This window comes from Amblyraja radiata, chromosome 7 (assembly GCF_010909765.2).
Source record: "Amblyraja radiata isolate CabotCenter1 chromosome 7, sAmbRad1.1.pri, whole genome shotgun sequence".
Lineage (NCBI taxonomy): Eukaryota > Metazoa > Chordata > Chondrichthyes > Rajiformes > Rajidae > Amblyraja > Amblyraja radiata.
In genome coordinates this window covers 15875442-15901809 of record NC_045962.1, presented here as the reverse complement: position 1 = coordinate 15901809, position 26368 = coordinate 15875442, and the positions used below count along the sequence as shown (strand labels likewise).

At 38.9% G+C, this 26368-nt stretch overlaps 1 protein-coding gene across 4 annotated transcripts in view; it reads left to right on the top strand.

Moving 5' to 3' along the window:
* Window positions 1-24075, top strand: part of gls (glutaminase) — a 77343-nt gene extending 53268 nt beyond the window's left edge. For 2 of the 4 annotated variants that reach the window (XM_033023753.1, XM_033023756.1), the window contains exons 15-19: window positions 17081-17142; window positions 22285-22361; window positions 22457-22520; window positions 23054-23201; window positions 23950-24075. In XM_033023753.1, the coding sequence (XP_032879644.1) occupies window positions 17081-17142; window positions 22285-22361; window positions 22457-22520; window positions 23054-23201; window positions 23950-23958 (360 nt within the window). In that variant the 3' untranslated portion in view covers window positions 23959-24075. Of the gene's footprint in view, window positions 1-1296; window positions 5124-17080; window positions 17143-22284; window positions 22362-22456; window positions 22521-23053; window positions 23444-23949 lie in introns of those variants that run through there. The other 2 variants (XM_033023754.1, XM_033023755.1) reach the window with 2 other exon arrangements.
* Window positions 24076-26368: the final 2293 nt, after the last annotated feature.

Sequence of the window (26368 nt, the reverse complement as noted above, 5' to 3'; positions counted from 1 at the left end):
GAGTGTGGATTTGCAAAACGAGTCTGGAGAGGTATGAAAGGGTCCCTGGAACGATTTATCCCAAACAGCTCCGTCACAGAGGACTCTGTGATTTACGGACTGTTCCCAGGGACATTGAGTGCTGCTGGAGGGTCATCAACTCGGTGAAAGACGCTCTTTGGTCTGCCCGAGCGTTGCTCACCACCCAGCAGAGCGAGATGTCCATCAGGGAATGTTGCCGACTGGCCCACTGCAGACTGCAGGAGTACGTGCTAAGGGACTCGCTGAAGCTTGGTGCAGCCAACGCCAAGGCTCGGTGGGGGAGGGCCACAGTCTAGGGTCCTTCCGCTGCTGGGCATGGGGGGCACGGTATGGTGGAGACGCCCCTCAAATTAAATTAAGGGAAGGTATCCCACACCAGGGGGCCACATGAGTGGCACGGGTGGGGGACATTTTTTGTGGAACTTGAAATGTCAGATGGAAATTTTCGCACTGTGTACACATTGTATATATTTATTACTTGGACAGGGGCCACAGAGTGGCACTGGTGGGGGACTGTTTGGTGAAATTTGACAAATGTAAAAAAAAATTTGTATAGTCTCCGAAAATGTCGGATGAATTTTGTTTGAATGGTTCAGGAATTGTATATATTTACCAATTGAATAAAGTATATTTTGAAAAAAAAAATTAAAAATTATGATTTAGCAAAGCAAAGCCAATAGCAATTTAAAGTTTAAATTTAGTAATACATTTTAACTATGATGCAGCTTGTTCTGTTGATATATATTTCAGTACTTTTAAAAGCATAAGGTATTGGCATAAAATTATTTTTCAAAGAACATTTTAATTTTCTTGTATCTTGTGTAGACTGCCATTCATATTAGCTTTTCCACAGTAATGTTGCTTGCACCAAATACACTAGTACCCAAATTACCCTTTAAGATACATCATTTTGTAAGAAGTGAACAAAATTGATTGGAAATTATTCCACCAATCTCTATATACTCTTGACTCTAGTTGAGCATTTCTACAAATATAAACTTACTTTGTGATTTGAGCATATCGGAACAATTATGGGAACAATCTTTGACACTGAGGGAGTTACAATATGGATGCATACTCTGGCAGTTTATTAAATTATTTAATGAAAATTTTGATTTTAAGGAACGCTATATAATTTTCATTTTATTTGGATTTTAACACTGTTGGTAGTTAACATGGTTGAGGAGATTCATCAAACTTTAGTGGGTAATTGTTTGACAGTCATACAGGATATAAAATATATAAATATTTAATTCATGTTGCTTAAAATACCAGCATTCCTTCGGATCAATGGATTATGAAAGTCTCCAGAAAGAGCTTGCACTTAATGGGATTCTATGGAGAAAAGTATCAACTGAACCAAATGAGGAAGACTCTTCCACTACCATTGTATATAGAATGCAAGGTCCTGCTGTAAGAAATTAAAACAGTTGGATTTGATTCATGTTTTTGCTGCTCTTGAAAACTTCTGATTGATTCTGATGCAATTATTTGTATGCACAAAAGTATCATATAATAACTTTGAGTAAGCTCATTTATATTTTGCTTCTATTCTATTGTTTCTTGCACACAGTAAATAATGCAGTTTGCTCTTGTGCTGTGAGCTTTGAAAGCATCACTTCCAATTTTTTTTTTTTGCATGTATGTCTGTTAGCCAATGCTACAAATGCGACTATCTCTCTGCTCCTGCTCAATGTCCAGCTTGGGACTGACTTGGAAATATTTAACCCTTGATAATTAGCTGCGATCAGCAGCTCAGAGTTGGTCCCTTCAGCTGATTTGTGTTTGTGCTGGTCATCAAGTGCCTGTCTATTCTAATCCTCTTCTGGCATTGCCCACATTCTTCAGTGGTATGCTCTCAAGTAGTTATCTAATATTTAAATGTGAGAGTATCTTTCTCGATCATCCCTTTATGGTGTCCTTTACATCCCAATATAGTTGTCCTAAATTTCTCTTAGTATTTGGTATGGTTCATTTTTGATTTCTCCTTTACTATCCTGTAGCCAAATCATCCAAATATATAATGTTGGCTTGCAAAGTTTTTGAAACCATGTTCTATCACATCACCACTGTGTTTTAATTTCTTTGCCAGATTTTAAAGGGCACAGTTATTACTGTCCACCTATAAAATTTGTTCTTGACCATAAATTCCATCCTCCCCACTGGTTATGTTGAGCTGAAACAGATGACCCAGATTTTGCTGCATAATTTTGTCTCTGCAATCTTACAATTGATATCCCCCACTTTCACAACGTCATGCTTGTTTATCAGCCTTTGCTGCCTCACCCTTGGCTTTGCTGTTGATAACTTTTATCTTCAATTTTAGGCTCGGCCATTCAATGAGTTCTGAGCTGGTATCCCAACTCCAATCCACTATACGTGACCTGATTAGTATTTTACTGCTAAATTGTAGTAGTACTAAAGGTTGCTTGCCCATCACCCCATTCTCTGTAACTATGTTGGTTCTGAGTTCATCATTATGCAATCATGCCCTTGCCTCTGTTATCTCTAACTACTACTCCCAATCCAGAATTTGTTGCACCAAAACTTAAAATATTTCCCACTCACTGTGATACATTATTTGCATTTTTTTGGGGTCTTGAGGTCACATTTTTTCCTCTAACCTTCTGCCTTTCCATTCCTAACTTTTCAGATCCTCAATTTCTGTTCCTGAACTAACTGCTCTGGTCATCCACCCAAATTTCATTCCTATGCTTTGTTCTTGTCTGGTTCTGCCCCATGTTAAGTATTAATAAATACATGAAGCATGTCCCTTTAGACTATTGAAACATACCTACAAAAGTGTATTAGGCATGGGGAAATGCAAAAATATAAAGGGTGCATTCACAATTTATCTTTGCTTGTTGAAAAGTCCCTATTTTAGGAGTTTTTTTGGTGGGCGTTTTTTCTCTCTAATTAACCTTCCTTTTCTCTGGTAACTGGAAAAATGGCCAATTGAAGCGTTGAGTCTGCCTTTCTCAGTAGTGTTAGGGCAAAACTGAATGAGACTGGATTCTGCAAAGAACATTTCATGATTGAGAAAATAAGGCTTTCGGCAGTGGTGGTGGTTGGCATTGTTGCGTTTGCATTTTGCGCACACACTTGTATGTATGAATCACTGGATTGGAGTAGGTTACAGAGAAAGAGCATATTGTTCTATCTAATCTTTGCAGGCTGGATATTTCTTTTGGAGACGTGTTTGGCAGGAGGCTATGGACATAATATTGGAAATGGGCTTAGCTGCATATTTAGTGCTAGAGTTTTATATACAGTTTAATCAACAAATGGCACATTGCTGACTAAAATTAAGATTAATCTGTACAGTGAATAGTATTACATGCAGTCAAGCTGCAATATTGAAACTGCCAGGAAATATTTATTACAAAAATATTTGATTTTAATCCAAGTGAGGCTGTCATCATTGCATCTTCTGGATTTTTATTTCTGGCTGGCAGATACTATAAATGTATTATGCTATGAATATCGTCTATACTTGTCATATTATAAGGTGTGTGTGGCGGTGCATGAACAAAAAATAAGGACATCGGCAAAGAACTGTTCATAACCAGAATTTCTCAGGACCGTAACATTATAGTGAAGTATTTGCAAATCAGAATTAAATATCTGATTAGCCCCAGACAGGTAAAATAATCTGGATTTTAGAACTGACAGATCGTAGAATTGTTAGATCGGCACTTTAATAGGAATATTTGTATGGAGGACGTGTGTTGGCAGTTAACGTAGATTATTTGCCTTTGGAGATTTCGGATTGAATTAAATGCATTTGAATTTCAGAGCAGCCATGATGTAATAAATTGTGGGGTAGGTTTATGAGACTGGATAGCACAATCCTAATCTGTAGATTCTGTTAGCTGTTGGTACTGAAAGATTAATTTGTAGTTTCATCAAATAGTGCCGTTTGCAATTTTGACACTTTACAGTATACCACACAGTTTCCTTTTGATCTTTCAAATTGAAAAATGTTTACATTTCCAAGTTTTTATTATTAAGAGCATGATATAAATGAGTGTAATCAAAGGATTGCTCTATGGTTAGGATATAAAATCAATATTAATGCTCATAAATTTGCTTGCTGATTTGCTATGTTTCTTAACAAAGTACTCCAAACATTAGTATATCTACAGCTGAAGTTGAAAAAATATATATGTATAAAGCAACACTTTATTTGCAATGTAACCTATTTACCAAAGACTGACTTCCACATAGATTTTGAACATAGATAATTAAAAACTAAGATCACCACACATATGTATCTCTGCAAACATTCTGGCTTTTGGGCTCCTGGTCTAGGAAATTAGCATGTAGATTAATTCATTTAAAGCAAGAAATTGGAATACTAATAGCACATAAATTGCTTGCCATTTATTATTGCAATGAAAGACTTTGTGTTTTACGGTGTAGAATTGAAGCTTGCTTGACTTAAGTAGGCAATCCTTTTTTTTTCAAAAAGAAATGTTTGTAATTGATTTCGTTCCATACATATATTCCAGAAACTGTATGCAGCTAAAGCTACGACTGCAATGTAATTGATTGCACTTTTTTTTGTCCCAATTTAAACCATGTTGCTTTTAACTTTGATTTTGTCATCTTTTTCTATCCACATTGTGAATGTGGAAACTGTATATTGATCCTTCAGTTTTTCATGTTATCTGTATATTTGAAATTCCAGCAAAGTACATTCTAATATACATATATTTGTAATATCAATGCACTGCTACTATTATGCTGCAAAACGGGTGGTTGAGTGGCAGTTGCTAACATCTTGATAGTCAATTGAAATGGTAGCTTAAAGACTTGGATGTCCTGAGAGTATTCTGTAAGATGCAGGTAAAGAAATATTCTATTACAGAAAGTGTTAAGCAAAGATCATAGAGCCTTTGGTGTTAAGTGTTAAATAAGATGTACAATTTTAAAATGGTATTAATTTTGTATCACTGGGCTTTCAATGTTTTATACTTGTTGCATTTCTAGTGCATTTTGTTTGTTTTGTAATTTACTTTGCAACAGTAACCAACATTTATTTTAAGTTTGCGTAGTATACTTTGTACTTATTTTGTATTTAATAAAACAGCTTTATCACACATTTGTTGCTGTGTATATATTTGCTAACAATATGATTGAAATTGTAGGCTGAATTTAAGCAGTTTGCATTTATTTTTTTAATATGGCTAAACATTTGGTCACTTCAATCAGAGATGAAAATTCCCATTGTGCATTCGTAGTCATCATTGTAGTAAATGAAATTGTTTTGGAGACTTTGGGGGGGGGGGTAAAGATTGGAAGTCAGGGTTTCTGAGTGAAATTCTATGCTGCTCTGTTTGTTAAGGGCTTTGCCATAAAGATTAAATTCCGTGAAGGCGACATTGCGATGAAATAAGACTCTCCCACTAAGCATTTTATTTTAAATAGAATTAATGCAATCATGCTAACTAGTTCAATGTAGAACTGCCACTAACAGGGTTTCAAAATACATATTGCAACTGCTTGTGATATTAAAACTGATGGGAACGACCGAGGGTTAAACTCCACAAAGAAAAATCTAATTTGCAAAAAGAATTGCATGTTTCCCTGTGTTTTAAATTTCATTTCTAATGCTGTCCTAATTTTTGAGATTCTCATTGCCATTACTACTTTTCTTAGGTCTAACTCGCCTAATGAGTAAGTTTGAGCACAACACAAATCCATGAATGTTTTCTAGTTGTCTAAGAAACTATAGTCACAGTACATTCCAAAAAAAACAATTTTATAAGATAAAATATCTGAAAGGCCAATTTACACTAAACCTGCATTCAAAGTCGAATAGCTGCATTCCACTTCACTTGCGTGCAACACAGTGTACAGTGAATAAAGACTTGACCCTTCTTTGCATTTTCAAACTGCAACCAAAACCGATTTACATTGCCTATTGTGTAGACCTGATACTTATTTTCATAAGTGGCATGGATGTTTCCTCGGTCTTCGACAGAGATCATACGAGGTCTCATCATCCAATATCTTGCCATCCCAGCTTCATAAGGAGCCATGCTATTTTGCTATACTTTGAGGAGCAGTGCCTTCATAGCTATTATTTCTACAAATGTGAGGCATCGCAAGCTTCAATCCTTGCATGTATGCACTGCTCTTGGCCATAATTACACTTAACCTCTGGATCATTGCAACACATGGCTGCTGTTAAATTCCACATAGCACTGTTTGCTGCTCAATGTGTTAAGGAAGTAATTGAATGCTCTCCTCCACAAATCCAGACTTCCCCAACTTTATCAGTGTGCAAGAGGGCTAATCAAATGGATTTGCTGTCATTGTCTTTTTCTAAATGCAAAGCTTAGATCCTGCATCTGTGTCTCACTCCCATTCTCAATAAGAATGTTCCTTAATAGCAAGGGAGAGTATTCTCTCAAAGTGCGCTTAACTAATGGTTGACTAACTTAGGACCTGACTAACCAATTCTAGGTATACCAGTGGCTTGCTTTATTTCTTAGCCAGTCTAAACTGAACACCTGGAAGTCACACTGGCTGGGATGGTTTTTTGGTGGATACCCAAGATATACTGCTCAGACTAATCATTCACAGCTGTAAACCCAGCAGATGGGTAATGCCTACTTCCAGAATTAAAAAAAAGAACTGCTGGAGCATCTTGATAGGTCAGGTGACATTTGTGAAAGGAAATGGGCAGTAGTTTACCAGGAGCTTGATGGAACCATGGTAAGAGTACTCAACATGATTTTTGTCTGCAACTCTAGATTCTAGGGTGCTCTAGATTTCTAAGCAGCCAGGTGGCTCTGTGCCTTATTCTGATCTGCTGTGCAATGCATAACTTGGTCGTTAGCTGTTACTGGTAAGTTAAGGAGAGGGAGCTTAGGGGAAAGTTTCAACAACATGGCTAAGTTGGGTAGATGTGAGAAATTGATCTAGGGTTCTGCCATTACATGTAAGCAGCATGAGAACCCAACAATTGCTCGTTTTAAAACTGCACTTTGCAATGTCCGAAGTTTTCTAGAACCACATGAGGTGAAGTTTCAGGTTGGGACCCTTCTTCAGATGGTCTGAAAAAGTGTCCGGACCTGAAACATCAACGATCCATCTATTTATTCCAGTGATGTTGTCTGACCTGCTGAGTTACTCCAGCATTTTGTGTCTATACTTGATTCCTTATTGGTTTTAATTATTTTCAGTATTTTGCTTGTAAAGCAGCAATCAAAGTTTAAATTGTTAATTTTTCCAATTGATTGCAAGTACATATTCTGCTTTTTTCTTGTAGGTTCTCATCATCTAAATATTCATTAGCCAGTTTTGCACTGTGGCTGGTGTTGATCTTTAAAGCGCTTTCTCACGGGGCGACTTGACGCAAGATGTAACCAGAGTGAAGTGGTCGTGGTCTAGCACGATATCACACGATATAACGGGGGGTAGATAAAGAGTTCCCACGGGTACTCGGCATTTCTGTTATTTGTGCGAGTGACTTGTCCGTCTCCCGAGCTTTCCCGTTAAATCTTGAATGAACATTGTGAATCCCCATTCATAAAAGAGAAGGTAATTGCGCGGGAGGGTTAATAATTGACAATCTGCTGCTGCCTTAAAAAGCTCCCACGGTAGACTCATGATATACAGTGTATCGTGAGCCTTGCGTGGGAACTTTTTAACTCAGCGGGCAGGCAGCAGCAGATTGTCGCTCCCTTCAGTTTCACCCCACCTACACCCCTCTGCTTCCCGGCCATGTGTGTGACCCCTTCCCTCCCCTCTTCAGCTCTCCGCCCATTGCACCGGCGCGGGGGCTTTGCACTGTCTTCACGTCGGCGATGCCAGCAGGTCAGTGCCAGTCACCGGAGACGTCAGGACCAACGGGACACCGACCCCCAGGCCCACTGCAAGCACTGAGATCCCAGAGACCCACAGCCAGCAGCAGCGCAGCCCCATTCCAACTCCAGAGGAACACGCTCCCCGTAGGGACAGAAGCTGATGGTGTGCAAGGTACATCTTGTTCTTGGGGTTGCGGATGAGGGGGCGCAGCTCGGGCTGTGATGTCTCCGGCCACCCCCATGTACAGGAGCTGAGACTGGGAACTGTGGGGTTGTTTGCAGTTGCAGAGGGAGGGGGCAAGGGCGGTACAGTTCAGTCTCAGCTCCAGTCCAGGGGGGTGGCCGGAGACGTTAGGACCAACGGGACACCGACTGCAAGCACGGAGATCCCAGAGACTCACAGCCAGCAGCAACTCTAGCCCAGCCCCGCTCCAACTCCAGAGGAACCCGGGTTGCGGATGAGGGGGCGCAGCTCGTGGAGCGGATTCCTCTGGAGTTGGAGGGACAGGGAGACACAGCGGCTTTTGAGAATGGTGGGCTATCACTTCCAAAGTTCTGCCCACACAGTCAGTACACCTCTCCTACACTTGTCTCCCGCACTAAGATCATCTCGCAGAGAATGATCCCAGCCTAACAGCATGTTCATTCCAGATTACTCGCCTTCTGTCCCCTCTGTCCAGCTTCCGGGTTCACCGTTCGCAGGAGTTCCCACGGTACACGCAAGAGTTAATACGGATATCGCACTGGCCACTACGTGCATATAATGTTGCATACTTCAACCACAAGTGTACAAGTCACTCTTGGAGAAATTCAAACTTGCTTGAATTTTCTCCCGAGTCACCAAGTTACACGAGTACCTGCCGTTAGCGCCACGGTGGTCCACGAATGCCGTACGGTTATCGCACGGGGTTCCCACGATGTTCAACTCTGGTTAACTCTTGCGTCAAGTCGCCCCGTGAGAAAGCGCTATTACACCCAAAACAGCCAAATAAATCAAAGTGCAAAATGTTAGTCGAGACTCTTGGATAATTATGACTGCTACATCAAATGAGACTGTCCAAGCTTAAAAATAGCTACCTCAGCGATTGCAGTGTATTGATGTAGTAAAATTCAGATGTGGACTTGTGACCTTGATTCTCTCTATGCAAGAGATTAAGGAAGGGATAACACAGTCCAGGAAGAATGGAGTGAATTGTCATGCTCCGCTTGACATTTAATGGGTATCTCATGAATAGTTTTGACAGAAGCTTAGGGGAAAGTCTTTGCCCAATTTCAGATGTACAGTGAGGTTTATATAAATGTAAGCAAGTGAATCGTATTTGGTTCACTTGAGACTTTTTATTAATTTGGCTGCATATGCAAAAGGAAAAAATAAATGACATAATTAAAACTCAATCCATTTAACATCAAGAGTGTGATGAAATATGATAGTAATGTGTAACCTCTACAAAGTACTACTTGGACAACAGCACCTCAAACATGTGAGGGCAGTGGTTCAAGGATCATCACCTATTGAATTTCCTCAGTTAAGGACATTCTCACTTGGGCTGGGGTTGATATTGCTGCAACTTCATGGTCGCTGGGGTTTAAATCCTGGAATTTATCCTCCAGCTCCACAGGAATACTTCCGTTAGAAGATTGCAGCAATTCAAGATGGCTTTGCATTCTCAAGGACATTGGAGGATGGGCAATTAAAAACAAGCCTTATTAACGATTCTATTATCCTGCAAAATGACACAAACTATTTTGTAACATTTTCGCAGCCAATATGTTGAATGAATCTTTATCTTTAGAAATAAAGCATTGTTTTTTGAAAAATAACTTGCAGATAATAACTTCTAAAAATGTGTTGTATTTATTGGTGAGTATGTATATTGGTAAAGAATGGGAATATTTCTGCTGCATTCAATTCAATTCAATTCAATTGATCTCATTAGTGTTTAAAGACTAATGGTGTAACATGTATTGCATTAGAGCAGTTTAGTAAATCTAACTTGCTAGGTCCATTTCAGAGGGCAATTGAGCATTAGTTGGTCCAGAAATGCATGGAGCGCAAACCAAGTAAGTCCTCCAATAAATGGATACTAGGAAACCAGATTATTTCAAAAAGCTATCTCCTAATTTCATGGTCAATATTGCAATGTGGGATTTGATGACATGTTCAAGTCTTTATTCTAGGTTTCTAGATTACTGGTCGAGTGTAGGACCTGGGAGACGGAAGACGCTACACTCATCACTGATAAGCTAAAGTTTCAGGACCATCTGAATATTAAGGACACCTACGTCACACTCCTAGTATTGACTATAGTTCAACCTTAACACCAGATTCAGAAACAGCGTTTTCCCTCCTGTTATGAAGCTACTGAATGGACCTCTTGCAAACTATGGGTGTGGTCCCAATCTCCCAACCTACCTCATTGTGGCCTTTGCACTTTTTTTTTATTGGCACTTTCACTGCAGCTATAATGCTGTATGTAGTACTATATTCTGAACTCTTTCTCTTTGTACTTGCCATCAGTTCTGCTGTGTATGGCTTGATTATGCAAGTGTACGGCATGATTTGACTGGCTAGCATGCAAAGTTTTTGCTATCTCAACTCGCGTGACAATAATATACCAAAATCTATAGCATTTCAATCTCTTATGTTGGGGTTAGTACTGCCTTCACAAACAACAGTTGAAGCTGGCCAATAAATATTCCTTGCAAAGCACACATTCTATTGGAGAATAAAATTATAATGGCATTGCAGTTGATATTTAATTGATATTTTCTTAAATTAGTGATAAAAAAATAAATAGAGTATGTATTGAGATAAAGGACATGAAGAATTCAGCTATTTGATAGGTTGGAGTTCCTTTCCCTTAAGTTGTATAGGAAATGGGGAAATATGTACAGTAACGGAGGAAATGAATACCATTATAATCCAGGAAAAAAACATCAATAATTTCAAATTAGTAAGGGAAAACAAAAGAATTGGAGTTTTGTGTGGAGATGCCTTTTTATGTGATGGCCCAATATGCAATAATTCACACTGAGGGATTACCTACCATTATCTGAGGGTAGTGATTGAGATTAATACTACAAAATATTCAAAGTAATAGACTTTGTTGGGGTGGTTAGGTGGTAAGAAATGGAGCTGTGGAAAGTAAACAAGAACAAACATTCAGTTATTTACAATCACAAAGGCAGACGGTTTAGTAAAGGTATTTTAGAGTTTAAAATGAAAGTTGAGTAAAATTTCTTCCCTGTAAGCAAGATTGTACTGAATTTTGTGGAGATAAGGATGAAGCAGAATCTATAGAACCACGGTTATGAAAAATATTTAGAGACAAACTTGCAAATGTCATTTAAACAATAAAAATCTTTTAAAAATCATAAAATATTCTAAGGCCCACAATATTAATCGAATGAAACCTATAGATATGCATCAATTTTGTGCTATAATTGCAACAAAAGGTCATACTAAACTCTGCTACAGATTTAGTTCAATGATACCTCTGTCAATTTAGTGTTTGCACAAATTTGGATTTCTCTGGACTTTCCCATGGATTTACCATAGTTTTCGAAAACTGATGAGTGAGGGACCATTTTTGTGCTGTATGATTCTTGCATCTTTCCAGAAGCTCAGGAAAACATAAGGATTTGCAATGTTAAAATATAGAAAATGAGATTGGAATATATTCAAAACGAAACGTCAAACTAAAATATCTGTAAAGGAAATTGGGAGAAGTGAATAGCCTAAATACTATAAACGTTAGTTATCAACAGCTGAGTAAATTTGCTTAATGCCAGGGTTTGATTTTTTGATACAATCCAACAAAAGTTTGAATGATGCCAAGAACCATTCAGAACTGCATGGTTAGACATTAGAATGAGGGAAATAGGACTGAGTTTCCAGGCACGAATGAAGGATGGCAATTTTGTCTCAAGGTGCAGAAGGTGAGCAGTTTGTAAGGAAGGAGAGAGAAAACAAATTGTGGCCAGAACTCTGCTCTTGTAGCGGGTGCATGAGAGAACCCGGAATGAAGGCGAGAAGCCAGGCAAATTCTGTTGAGGCTTTAATGAGCACAGCACGCTACTCTCCGCTTCAGTGAGAGACTGAAGACAGGTCTCGCGCCATAAATCCCTGCTCTTATCTTCGTAGCTGGAAGCCGCCCCCGGACCTGTCCATCAAGTGCCGAGGGGGTGGCCTACTCCCCAGGAACCGCCACACTATGATATTTACTTTCATGGATTCACTGAATTTACCTTCCATTGGCTCCATCCACACCATGCTGCCTTGGCAAGGCAACCAACATAATTAAGGACAACGTCTCACCCCAATCACATCTTCTTCCCTTTCCCATCAAGGAAGAGGTACAGAAGTATGAAAACTTATACCTCCAAATTCAGGGACAATTTCTTCCCAGGCAACTCTCATCAGTTAGAGTGGTTGGTCTGACCTCCCATCTCCCATCTGGGACGACAGATGGCACAATGGGCTAAGTGTTCGGCTGGCAACCGGAAGGTAGCCGGTTCGAATCCTGCTTGGAGTGCATACTGTCGTTGTGTCCTTGGGCAAGACATTTCACCCACCTTTGCCTGTGTGTGAATGTGTGTGAGTGATTGGTGGTGGTCGGAGGGGCCGTAGGCGCAGATTGGCAGCCACGCTTCCGTCAGTCTGCCCCAGGGCAGCTGTGGCTACAGAAGTAGCTTACCACCACCGAGTGTGACTGAGGAGTGAATGAATAATGCGATGTAAAGCGCCTTGAGTATTAGAAAGGCGCTATATAAATCCCATCCATTATTATTATTATTATTACCTCAGTGGAGATCTTTGAACTTTCTTTAATCAGACTTTATCTTGCACTAAATGTTGTATACTTTATTTGTGGACAGCTTAATTGTAAACATGTATAGTCTTGAACTAGATAGCACAGAAACAAAAGCTTTTAACTGTACCTCAGTACACGTAACAACACTAAACGAATTTGAATGTATTACTTTGCAATTTTGCACAAATAGGCCACACAATTTTTATTGTACTTATTAAAAATGTCTATAATTAAATTGGATTCAGTTTTGTCTGACTGCCTATTGCAAATCATTTCATGGACATTGATCGTATACATTTACACTTTACATAAATGACCGTGTCAGCTTCCTTTGACATTCCTGGTTTTATGGGCTGATGCATCAGTGAAAATGCTTAGTAAAGGAAAACAAAACCTTTTTTTATCTGCTGAATGATGTGACAGTCAAACTGATACTTATTGAATGGCTTGTTTTCACCCCTGGTTTATCACACTTGACATAATGTGCTGGTGAAACAGATGGCTGAAGAACATTTGTAGCACTTAAGCGGTAAAAACACTGAAAGTTTATCACTTCTAAACATTCATGAGTGATGAATTTGAATTGTTATTGGTAAAATGGAGCTTTAACACTTTTCTGCATGGAATTTGTAATTAATAGATATTTAACCAAATGTAGACATCTTTCTTTTTAAAATCCATCTGTTTTGCAGGTCTTGGAAATTAATTTTAGACTTTTTAGAAATTATAAAAAGATATGCCAGTGATTGCCAAATCTGAGACAAAATCTGAGACTACTTTCCACACAAATTCAGTTTTAAAGTACTAATTTTATCCAAGATATCACAAGAAAGTACATTCACAGTCTCCTAGAATATCATCTCTCAGAAGTTTGGATGTATTATTGTAAATAATGAGATTTAGACAAAACTGTGCTTGAGCACTGATTATTTTAATCATTGATAAAAATGATTTAATTAAGATTTTTTAATGTGGAATAAAATCTCTAGTTTATTGTGCTTAAATCTTAACCCATAGCAAATCCACTGGGTAAAATGTAATGCCAATGGGTCCACAAAACTGACCATATTAAAAACAACTGATTTTAAACCAGTACTCCTGCAGCATGTGTGTTATGTGGCTTTCTGTACTGCTGCAAGTGGTGCTTTTAGAATTCAGCTAAAATGACCATCTCTTGTTTGATAGGCCACTCCATCACTCATTCCTCCAGATCCATGTGTAGGAAGGAACTGCAGATGCTGGTTTAAACCAAAGATAGACACAAAATGCTGGATTAACTCAGTGGGACAGGCAGCATCTCTGGAGGGAAAGAATGGGTGATGTTTTGTGTCTGAAGAAGGGTCTTGACCCGAAACGTCACCCATTCCTTCTCTCCAGAAATGCTGCCTGCCCCGCTGTTAGCTGGAGGTGGACACAAAGTACTGCAGCATTTTGTGTCTACCTCCAGATCCATTCTCTGTTTAACTCAAAGGACGAACAAGGGCAGAAAGCTAAAGAACCAGAGTAATCAACAGCAGGGCCAGTGAAAGACATCTAGTTAAGGTGGAGGTGTTGTCCATAGCACCATTATGGTGCCCAGAAAGATGATAGACGATTATAATCGAGCCGTCCACAGTGTACAGACATAGATACATGATAAAGGGAATAACGTTTAGTGCAAGGTAGAATTTGATTAAAGATAACCCAAAGGTGCTCCAAGGAGGCAGATAGTAGCTCAAAACCACTCTCTAGCTGTTAATAGGATGGTTCAGTTGCCTGATAATACTGGGGAAGAAACTGAATCTGAATTTAAAACACCTGATCAGCGTTTGTAGGGATAAAATGGTAACTGATATTTTTTGTGGTTAACCATTTTAACGTGCATGAATGTGCATTAATCCATGTTAATACTTCTAAAAAAAATGATGGAACATATTTATATTTATTCGGCGGTGCCAGAGTACAGAGCAAAGGAATTTAGCATTTCCTTTGTAATCCGTGGGAAGTTTGTGCTCTGATCACTCACAGACATAAAGGACTTTGGTCCCCTCATGGCAGTTCACACTGTTAAGCTCAATGACAATACATGTTGATCTTCTTGCAACATTTAATACTCTTGAGCATGGCATATCTTCCTCAACCATGTTCTGGTAACATCAGTTGTGCTAGATGCACCACCTCAAACCTGAGGCGACAATTGAGATGTGTAGGAAGGAACAGCAGATGCTGGTTTAAACCGAAGATAGACACAAAAAGCTGGAGTAACTCAGCAGGCCAGGCAGCATCTCTGGGGAGAAGGAACGGGTGATGTTTTGGGTCGAGACCCTTCAGACTGGTCTGATGTAGGGTCTCGACCCACAACGTCACCCGTTTCTTCTCTCTAGAGATGCTGCCTGTCCAGCTGAGTTACTCCAGCTTTTTGTGTCAATCTTCTGCAACAATTGAGATCACAGGAGTGAGCTAAAGGGAAGTTTGCACCAATGAAGATCATCCAGAAAGTAATGTATTTTGTCTTTTTGCTTTAAAAAAAAATCTTTCCTATCATTTCTTTGAAAGCTAACATGTTTATTACCCTTCAATTTATTACACTGTACATTCATTCATAAAATTAATCCTGCAAATAAGAGGAGGAAATATGTTATTTCTATAATTATTGATCCCTTTTATTCTACTGTTTTTAAAACTGACCGAACATATCAGATAATCTGCTACTGAGGAGTTTATTTGGAATTGTTCACAGATTGGATTGTTGCAACTACAAGTGACCCCTGCACGATAGGGGTGGGCTGGAGAGGGAGGGGGTTTCCTTCCTAGAAGGGAGAGACAAGAGGGTGCTGGATATATGGAACAGGGTGCCAGAGGTCGTGGTAGAGGCAATTGCACTATGTAAAAGACATTTGTACATATGGCTTAGGAACATTTAGAGGCATATGGACAAATGCAGGTAAATGGAACTGGGTCAGGTTCCAATAGGCACCTTGGTCGCTATGGTAACTGGACCAAAAGGCCTATTGCCCTGGTGTATGCTTCTACAACTCAAAACTGGTCTGTTGCGATTTTCAAGAAATCAGTTGATTTTTTAAAATTACTTTTCCCACAGAAATTCCATAAGAGTGAATTTTACTCAAATCTTTAATGTCTCTATGGGTGAATTGGTATAACCCGAACGGCTGTAAAGTAGAGTTCACCTCCATATGAATTTGTTTCATAAGTGCATCATGTCACCACAGATGTATAGATCACAAACCGATTTCCAGCGTTAGTTGGGGCTATGCCTCAAAGTTGTAGCTGTTGCATTCAGAATATCCTGAACTAGCACTAATGTGCAGGCTTTTAGATTTTTTGTGTTAATTTACTTTTGCGTCATCATAGCAAATCGAGCTTCAAAGTGCAATCCTGGCATTCTCAAGGGCATCTGGATTGGCTGAACTCTATTTGTGTTGTGTCAAACCTGTCTATTTCTGCTTCATGTAGATTTGTTTTATTTTGTTAAACATCTTGTACCCAATATGACCAATAAGTCACAAACATAGTGGTGAATAACAAACTAGTATAACAAAAGGGCAAGCTGGGATATATGAGAGCTTTGGTACGTGAAGCCACGAAGCATAAGAAAAACAAATTACAAGCATGCATTCAAGTTTGATCTAGCTGACATCACGGAAATACTGCTACAGCTTGGGAACTGGAAAAGCAGAGTTGCAATACCGAAAATAAGGGACTTCAATAAGAATAAATGACCATAGAAATAGTCAGGAACAAATGTTAATGCATTCAGAATGGTTGTCTACACTTTGTGCAATAGAGGTGATATAATTGTGGAGAGAGCTAGGGGATGCCTAAATATCAATATCAGGGAAAGATGAAAAATACAGGGGGGGGGGGGGGGGGGGGGTAGTTTCTGCAAAATTTAAATTGTTGCAGTCCAAAAGCATAACATCTCAACTAATAGAGACAAATCTTGGGGTCTGTAGAGGAGTGTGTCACTTGGTATTCGTGAAAAGTAACAAACCAAAGTTAATTATATATCTGGCACTTGATCTGTTAGAGGCTTTCCAATAACAGCCAGAACATGAGTGAGTTTGATACAAGATTTGAGAGGGTGAAGAAGGAGTTACAAACCAAGGTTTTAATCTTCAAGGCACATTTGGAAGGGATGGGTGAAGAATTTAGAGCAATAAATGACATTGCAAGCAAGAATTTCATTGTCCTATACAGGGACACATGACAATAAACTCACTTGAACTTGAACTTGAACATTGTACTCGGATGATGTTGCGGTTCCTTATGTTTCTAGATTACTGCATGGAAGAAACTGGGATTTTTAATTACTTTGTATTGTCCTTAATTATTTCATATTTGTGGAAGCAACTATAATTCCAACATTTTTAAAGATGCATGTTTGGAAGTGAATTCAAAATGCTCTTTTGTTTTCCTATTCCCTTTTAGGTGAAGTCTGTAATCAACCTTCTCTTTGCTGCATATACTGGAGATGTGTCTGCACTCAGAAGGTAAGATTTTTCACAATTAGGTTTATGTGTTTCACCAATTTAATGTGGCATGTCGACTTGCATTTGCAAAGATCTTTATTTAGTAATCTAGGTTGTGGTATGTAAGATGTAGACAAACTTACCAGATGCTTTCATTTACAACAATGGCTAAGGGTTGGGAATTGACATTGAGAATTGTTATTATTGCTCCTTCCAGATTAAAGATTAGGTTATTAAAAAGCATATTTTTGTATCTTTGTGCAACAAAATGATTTTGGAACTGCATTAAGAAATACTGGAACTGCATTAAGTACTTTGGTTGAATAAGTGCAAGGGATTTGATTGGAATGGAAATAGACAGTAAGGACGTAATTTGCCAATTCAATAAATGCAAGTTTTAAGTAACTACAAAGTTGTGGCATTAATACAAACATAGAACACAGAAAAGTACAACACAGGCTCTCTGGCCCCCGCACATCTCCTTTACACTTTGCACCTCTCGCCTTAAAGCTATGGCCTCGGGTCTTTGACACCTCCATCCGGGACAAAATGGTTCTGACTGGCTACCCTATCTATGCCTTTCATCATTTTATATACTTCTATCAGGTCTCACCTCAACCTCCAATATTCAGAGAAAACAAACCAAAATTTGTCCAACTTCTTGTAGACAACATTCTGGTGAACCTTTTCTAACCTTTCCTGTAATGCATGCAATATTCCAAATTCAAACTAACTAAAGTCTTGTGGAGCTGCATCATGTTTTCCTGCACTCTTATACCCAATGCTGTGACCAATGAGGGTATGCTTCTTTTCCACTCTATCTGCTCGTGTTGCCACTTCCAGGGAGCTATGAACCCGGATCTCAAGCTCCCTCTGCATATCCTTTGCTATCAACTGTATACCTTCCCCTTGCATTCGATGAGCAATGAATAACCTAAGCCACTTTGCCATTCGCAATGTTTTTTCCCCCCCAAAGTATGTTACTTGTCAGACGTGATTTATTAGAGTATCCAGTTTACATAAGTCAGAAATGAAAATGCTTATGCAGCTGCATTTAATAATTCCAGCAAATAATTTTCTGTGCCCATTTATCATGTTGGAATATCTGCTGTATTTGCAAAAGGTGCTGATGCTGACAACAGTAGGATGACAAAGAGTCCCTCTGAGATTTTGTGTGTATGATGTAAATACATTTTTTTGGAGACTACTTCGGTTTTCTTTTTAATTTATTTGACACTTCAGTTAAATGGGAACATTTTGAGTGAAGGATCAGCCTCTAAGGATATGAATTGCAGGAATTCACATGAAGAAATATATCTGAATTGTCACCGCATTAATTTTTACTTGAAGGAACTCACTCGTCCTCTATGAATCTAATTTTATTATGAGAGGCTTAGCTATATCTTTTGCCATTCAGATTACTAATTATAATGCTGAAAATACTCAGCAGATTAGGCTGCATTTGTGGGAAGTGGACCAATGTTAATCTTTTAGGTTGAACTCCCTTCATCCAAACTGGGAAGGGGACAAGATAATAAACTGCTGGGAGGGTGGAGGGGAGGGAATGTCTGTGATAGGGTAAAACCAAGGTGTCAATGGAAATAAAATGTAAACAAGGTTATCTGATCAATGAGTGAGTGGGGAGCAGTTAGTGCAGGAGAACATAGACAAAAGAATCTTGTAGTTGGGAAATTCAGAGCAGAAAGACAAGCTTTAAGTGTTTAAGAAGGAACTGCAGATGCTGGAAAATCGAAGGTACACACAAATGCTGGAGAAACTCAGCGGGTGCAGCAGCATCTATGGAGTGAAGGAAATAGGCAACGTTTCGGGCCGAAACCCTTCTTCAGACTGATAGGTTGTGAAACTGTCTCCGGAGAGAGGAGGAGAACTTCTTCAAAGTAGGCATACCTTGAGGAGATTTCGCAGTGGAGTATGTGTCACAGCTGGATGTGTCCTCCACTTCCAGAGAGACAAAGGAGAGGTTAAAAAAAAACAAGCTGAGCTAATGTCATGGATTGGATGACTGATTATAGACTGACAATTCAAGCTTCTTGAAGCAGTAGTTCAATGTTTGTCCAGAAGGCGGCAGCATTGTCTGATACAAGATGAGGTGCTGTTCCTTGAGTTTGTTGGACTGCATCCCAACAAAAACCTTCTGAGTGTTCCCTAACCAGAAGCCGTGGATGAACAGAGGCCGACGTCAGAAGGGGTGAGCCCTCGGAAAGCGTCTGGACCTGATGGTATACCCGGACGTGTTTAAAAACCTGTGCGGACCGACTGGCTGGAGTCTTTACGGACATTTTCAACCTCTCGCTTCTGAGGTCTGAGGTTCCCACCTGCTTTAAAAGGGCATCAATAATAAGAAGAGCAAGATGACGTGCCTCAATGACTATCGACCAGTGCTTTGAGAGGTTGATAATGGCGCATATCAACTCCTACCTCGACAAGAACCTGGACTCATTGCAGTTCGCTTACCACCACAACAGATCAACAGTGGATGCGATCTCACTGGCTCTCCACTCCGCTGTGGACCACTTGGACAACAAAAACTCGTATGTCAGGCTGTTATTCATTGATTACAGCTCGCCATTTAATACCATCATCCCCTCCAAGCTGGTTACCAAGCTCTCAGATCTGGGTCTCTGCGCATCCCTCTGCAATTGGATCCTCGACTTCTTCATTCACAGACCACAGTCTGTCTGTATTGGTGGAAATGTGTCATCCTCGATAACAATCAACACGGGAGCACCTCAAGGCTGCGTGCTCAGTCCCCTGCTGTACTCACTCTATACTCATGACTGCGTAGCCGGATATAGTGCAAACTCCATCATCAAGTTCGCCAAAGACACCACTATTGTAGGACATATCACTGATGGGGAGGAGTCAGAGTATAGAAGAGAGATCGACCTATTGACCAAATGGTGCCAGCGCAATAACCTGGCTCTCAACACCAGCAAAACCAAGGAACTGATTGTGGACTTTGGAAGGGGGAGGATAGGGACCCACAATCCCGTTTATATCAACGGGTGGATGGTGGAGGGTCAAGAACTTCAAATTCCTGGGTGTGCATATTTCCGAAGATCTCTCCTGGTCCCAGCACACTGATGCAATTATAAAGAAAGCACATCAGCACCTCTACTTCCTGAGAAGATTACGGAGAGTCGGTATGTCAACGAGGACTCTCTCGAACTTCTACAGGTGCACAGTAGAGAGCATGCTTCCGGTTCGGAGCTTGGTTCGGCAACTTGAGCGTCCAGGAGCGGAAAAGGCTGCAAAAAGTTGTAAACACTGCCCATGCCATCACCGGCTCTGACCTCCCCACCATCGAGGGGATCTATCGCAGTCGCTGCCTCAAAAAGGCTGCCAACATCATCAAGGATCCACACCATCCTGGCCACGCACTCATCTCTCCGCTGCCATCAGGTAGAAGGTACAGGAGCCTGAAATCTGCAACATCCAGGTTCAGGAACAGCTACTTCCCCACAGCCATCAGACTATTAAACACAACTTCAAACACACACTGAACTATAACAGCCTATTGCACTTTATCTGTTTATTTATGTTGTGTATATATATATATATATATATATATATACACAATATATATATATGGTCTAAGGTATACAGACACACTGATCTGTTCTGTATTTATGCCTACAATATTCTGTTGTGCTGCAGCATGCAAGAATTTTATTGTCCTATCTGGGACAAATGACAAATTCTCTCAACTTGACTTGACTTGACTTGCACATGTGGTTGCAAGGGAAAGAAAGTGCCATGAGACAGAGGATTGTTGGTGGGAGGGGACCAGGAAGTCATAAAGGGAAGGGCCTTTGTGAAATGCTGAAAGGGGAGGAGAAAGGAAAGTGTCCATTGATGGAATGTCTTTGAAGGTGGCAGAAATTGTGGAGTATGTTCCGTTGATGTTGGTGGGTGGACCAGGGTAACTCTGTCCTTGGTGTTTCCTGGAGGATTGGGAGTGAGAGAAGAGATAAGGGAAATGGATGAAATGTGGTTAAGGTCTTTGTTTGTAATGGTAGAGGGGAAGCCACAGTTCAGAAAGAACAGGTTGGGTTTGGAGAGTTTGAGAAAATTTATTTGGAGAGTTCGAGAAACAAAAGTATAGCAATTTCACCCATTGAACACATGGTAATATCTCCGGATGGTGGTAGATTCTTCTCTGGAACCAGCATGCAAAGAATCGTCACGCTCCAGCGCCATCTTGAGATCAGATGTGGACGATGTAAGATTTTTCAACACAGGCACTGGAATTTTATTCAGTAATATTCCTAAAAATTCTTAAATAATCTATCATACCTGATCAGATTGAACTCTCCTTGTCATCAATTTGATGGAAATGTTAAGACACAATTTGATGTGATCAATGCAGAATGCATTGTTGTAAACAATGGGAATTAAAGTGCAGGCAGAGGACTGATGACGCAACCACTCTCTTTGTCTTGCATGTTTTGGCCATGATTTTAGAGATACAGCGTGGAAACGGGTCCATCGACCTGTTACAGTCCTTTATAGTCCATGCCGACTAGCGATTACCCCACGCACTAGCACTATACTGCACATAAGGACAATTTACAGAAGCCAATTGACCTACTGTACAAACCCGTACGTCTTTGGAGTGTGGGAGGTACCCAGCAGAAACGCATGCGGTCACAGGGAGAATGTATAAACTCCGTACAGACAGCACCCGTAGTCAGGATCGAACCCGGGGTCTATGGTGCTGTAAGGCAACAACTCTACTGCTGCGCCACTGTGCCACCCCTTGTATATTTATGCATCTATATATTTCTTAAAGGGTCTTAATTAATGGTTAGTTCATGGTATTGGTCCAGATTAGGTTGTTGAAGAGCATCAACACAAATAAATCAGTGAATGTCTGTCTCGCATGACTAACATTAATTCGGCATTATTAACTATTTCACACCCAAAAACTTATTTGTACAGTTGCAAGTTATATGAAGAGATCAGACCTGGAAATTTGCATCTTATTTATTTTAATTTTTGTATAATTTTACACTTTAGAAGTATTACATTTTAGATTATTTTATCTGCATATAATGGAATTAAAAAAAACTTAAATGTAAAGCTACCTTAAGACTTTATAAATTGTGGAAAACTGTTACCTTTTTCTTGCTCCGTTTGCAGGTTTGCTTTATCTGCTATGGATATGGAGCAGCGGGACTATGACTCACGAACAGCACTGCATGTAGCAGCTGCTGAAGGTATGATTTGTTTTCTAGAAATAGTGTAGCACGTATACCATGGTGAGGAAACCAACTAATAATACAGAATATCACAGATTTACTTTCATTTATAGGCCATGTGGAGGTGGTTCGCTTTTTGTTAGAAGCTTGCAAAGTAAATCCATTCCCTAAAGACAGGTAAGTTGGTAGTTATTTAACTTCGTATATCCATGTCGTTTTCAGCACTGTGATTAACACAAATTATGCAAAAATTGGCTTGTGGATTCTATCTTGTTTACTTTTTAATAATTGGGATACCTGTGGCAATGTCTTGATTAATTCTGAAGTTCTCTCTCATAAATACAATATTAATTCTAAGCAGTCACCTGTTTCGATAGATTTCCTTTCAAAAAAACTATTTTCTAAATGTATATAAAACTTCTGAATGGAAAACTTCAATGTAAACTTCAATGTAAACAAACTTCAAAAATGGAAGGGAGCAATCTGAGTGATTTTTAGAAAAATCTTTGGCTCAATACTAAACCTTAAACATGATAGAGGAAAAGTCTCTTCATATTCAAAAGTTTATTTTTAATAAGTGATTTAATTACTTTGGATGTAAATCCTGATGAAAAATTATGGTAATGATTATAATGTCATTTGAAATTTCTTGCAGGCTGTTCAGCTGGAATATACTATTTAATTTTGCTTTTTCATTATTAAAACTTTAGGTGGGGCAACACACCAGTGGATGAGGCGATTCACTTTGGCCACCATGATATTGTAACAATCCTTCAAGATTATCAAAATCAGTATATACCTTCAGAAGACTCAAACAATGGAAAAGAAAAGCACTCCAAGGAGAACATAGACAGCATGGTATAGTTCTTCAATGTCCAACAGTAATTCTGCCCTGAATTACCAAAACCAAACTGATGTATGAGTGATGTTTGTAAAATAGTGTTGTATTTTTTGGCTCTGGTGTTTTAGATGAGAATTTTTTGATGTAGTGCAGAGGAACTGTAGGCCCAGGTAAAATTAAGAGAAAAAGCCAGTGCCTGCCCAGTTTGAACAATCACTCTGGGACTTGAAATAATGCACTAAGCTCTTCATGTGTTTTTTAAAAAAGAGCATGATAATCTCAGCACAATTTAAGATTTTTAGAAAACTATTGGCTTGCGGTCGATATGAAATTGCCATGGAGTCCGAAATGATGTGAACAGTCGAAAGTATTCACTCTCATCTCCTGGCCTAGAAACATGGGAAAATATCTAGTTTTAGAAAAAATGTCATCAAAAATTGTTATTGTTGTGGATCATATTAACTTGTGGGGAAACTCCTGTAAAATGTGAATGAATATTATCATGTCTACCAGAATCTGTCAAAGTGTTTTACCAGTAGAGGCTATTTGACCTGCATAAAACTTTGAATAACCAGCTGTTTCAAATGTGTAAAGGCAGAGCAATGAACTGACAGTAATTTGTTTCATGGCTGGCTACTCAAGATGTAGGTTATGTAAACAATATTCCAGTGTTGCTTGAGATTTGTTGCTTGGCATCATCCCTTTTTATTTAACTTAATGTTTCATTCAGTCCTGACTTATGTTTTTTTTCTCCTCATTTTTAAGGGCCACTAAGCAGAAGAGACTTCATGTTTCATTACTGTAAATGTTGTAAGTAAATGCTTCCAATGAATGCAAATGATTTAGTGACAAAAATATTGTATCATTTTATCAAGTTCCTACATATTTTTTTCAAAAAAGAACCCTTCCAACGTTTTGTGGACAAAAATGCTGGAGAAACTCAGCGGGTGAGGCGGCATCTATGGAACGAAGGAAACAGAAATGCTGGAGAAACTCAGCGGGTGAGGCAGAGGAAACTCGCTCCGTAGATGCTGCCTCACCCGCTGAGTTTCTCCAGCATTTTTGTCCACCTTTGATTTTCCAGCATCTGCAGTTCCTTCTTAAACCTTCCAATGTTTTACCTGAATTACTGATATTTTGAGTAAATGTTATTGGGAAATTCAAATTCTTTGGATACCTAGCTATAATTAGGATTGAATTAGAATTGTATTCACTTTTCATTGAAATTTTCATTGACAATTTCAGGGATAATTTGTCAGTAGCATTTTGAATGATTAAACAAATACTGTTTTTTGTGTTGGAATTTGATCTAATAATTTATTGAAAGTAGACTGAAGACTGGCATTATACTTCAGAATTGAAACCAGCTTAAAATATACAAAACCGTCCTGAAGTATTGTTGCCACAGGCTGCTATTTGTAGTGGGTGGATTGTAAGTATTGTATGAAGCTTGCCTCTGATGTTCATTGTTCTCTACAATTTGTAAGCATGATACAATACTGCATAGTTTATGCCTTTGTATATAACATGTTTGTCAGTTATTTTGATTGTAAATTTTGTGTTCTGCAAAAGTCTGCATTATTTAGTGCTTTAAATGTTACGTGCAGAGTGGGTGAAACACTTTCAGTCCATTATACCCACTCCTTTTGGTCACATGTAGGCTACCTGTTTTTTTTAAATTTGAACCTAATTAACTTAAATACCATTCTAATGTCCAAATATCTTTGAGCTATACCAGAATGTTTTCCATCCTTATTTTTATGAGAGAAAGTGGCTTGTTTCTGTTTTTTTTGTTGTTGATGAACTTTGATGAAGTGTACATTTTCAAGACAAGGACCATGTCTTGGAGCTTTCAGTGTAGGAGTGCATCCGAAATATGTATGATTTACTGAACTATTTGCATTAACGTGTTTAAGAAAGCTTTCTGCTGCTGCATTTTGCATGAATCATTTGCATTCCTTCAGGATACTAATAACTGCATTTGATGCATATTTTGTGTGCTGGAGTGTTAGCTGCTAAAGTTTGCTTGATGCACTTTTTTGCTTGGGATTTTTGAAAGATTCCAGCGTAGTTTTATCCTTTGAATTTGTTTTAAAACATATTTCTCTCCAATGCTCCAATTTCAGTGTAGGACGTGCTGCTCTGTGCTGTTAAATTATCAATAATTGTATGTGTCAAGACAACACACTCGGTTTAGTTTTGTACGTAAACCAAGATACAGTTTGTGGCTGTGATTGTTTTTCAATATTGTAACAAGTATATGTTTCTTGGTACTTTGTTGAATGTATTTGCTGACAGCAATCTATCTGTTTTTCAATGTTGCGCCATATTTTCAATCTGTAATGTTTAATTTTGAAGTGTTGCTGGCAATGCAAGATATTTATCTAAAAAACATATAGGCAAATCAGGATGTATTAAATGCAGAATAAATAAGATACAGAAAAGTCTCAGAATCATCATTTTGCATGTAAAATATGGTGCCAATTTGCAAACTTGGAAATTATAGATAAGAAAAAAAATCTAAAATGGCTTCTTTTTTCATGATCATTTGTTTGCCAGTTGCTGTTGATCTTTCTCCATAGTCTTGATGGTTATAAATGTTTTAAAGGGGATATGACTCCTATCCTCAGTTTCTTCTCAGGCAGTGAGAAGATGGCTTCACTATGTTGCATAAGTAATCCGTTTTTTTAAGAAGGTGAACAAACACAGTGAATTTCCACTTCCCTCTTTCCCAAAATGAAATTAAGTTATGTATTTTAATTATGTCTAACTTGCATCTAATTCTTTGGGGCAGAGGTAAACTGAGATTAGGCATGTTGCGTTTGTTTAAAGAAAGGGCACATTTAATCACCAAGCTAATGAGCCTTTTGATTTTCCCGTTTCCGTTGTATCACTCCTGCAATGCTCTCTTTAACTGGAAGGTTTTAGGTGTAGATTATGGGACATGGGAAATCATTTGGAGAGTTTAAGAAAATTTATTTGGAGAGTTCAAGAAACAAAAGTATAGCAACTTCACCCATTGAACACATGGTAATATCTCCGGAACAAGGCCACGACTGGAGGATAACTGTGTACAATTATCACCATAATTTTAGTCTCGTATCTTGTGGCACAATGGACACCATGTTTATCGACAAATAAATTACTCAGTCATTTGCAATTTGCCTGAAAGAATATATAACAT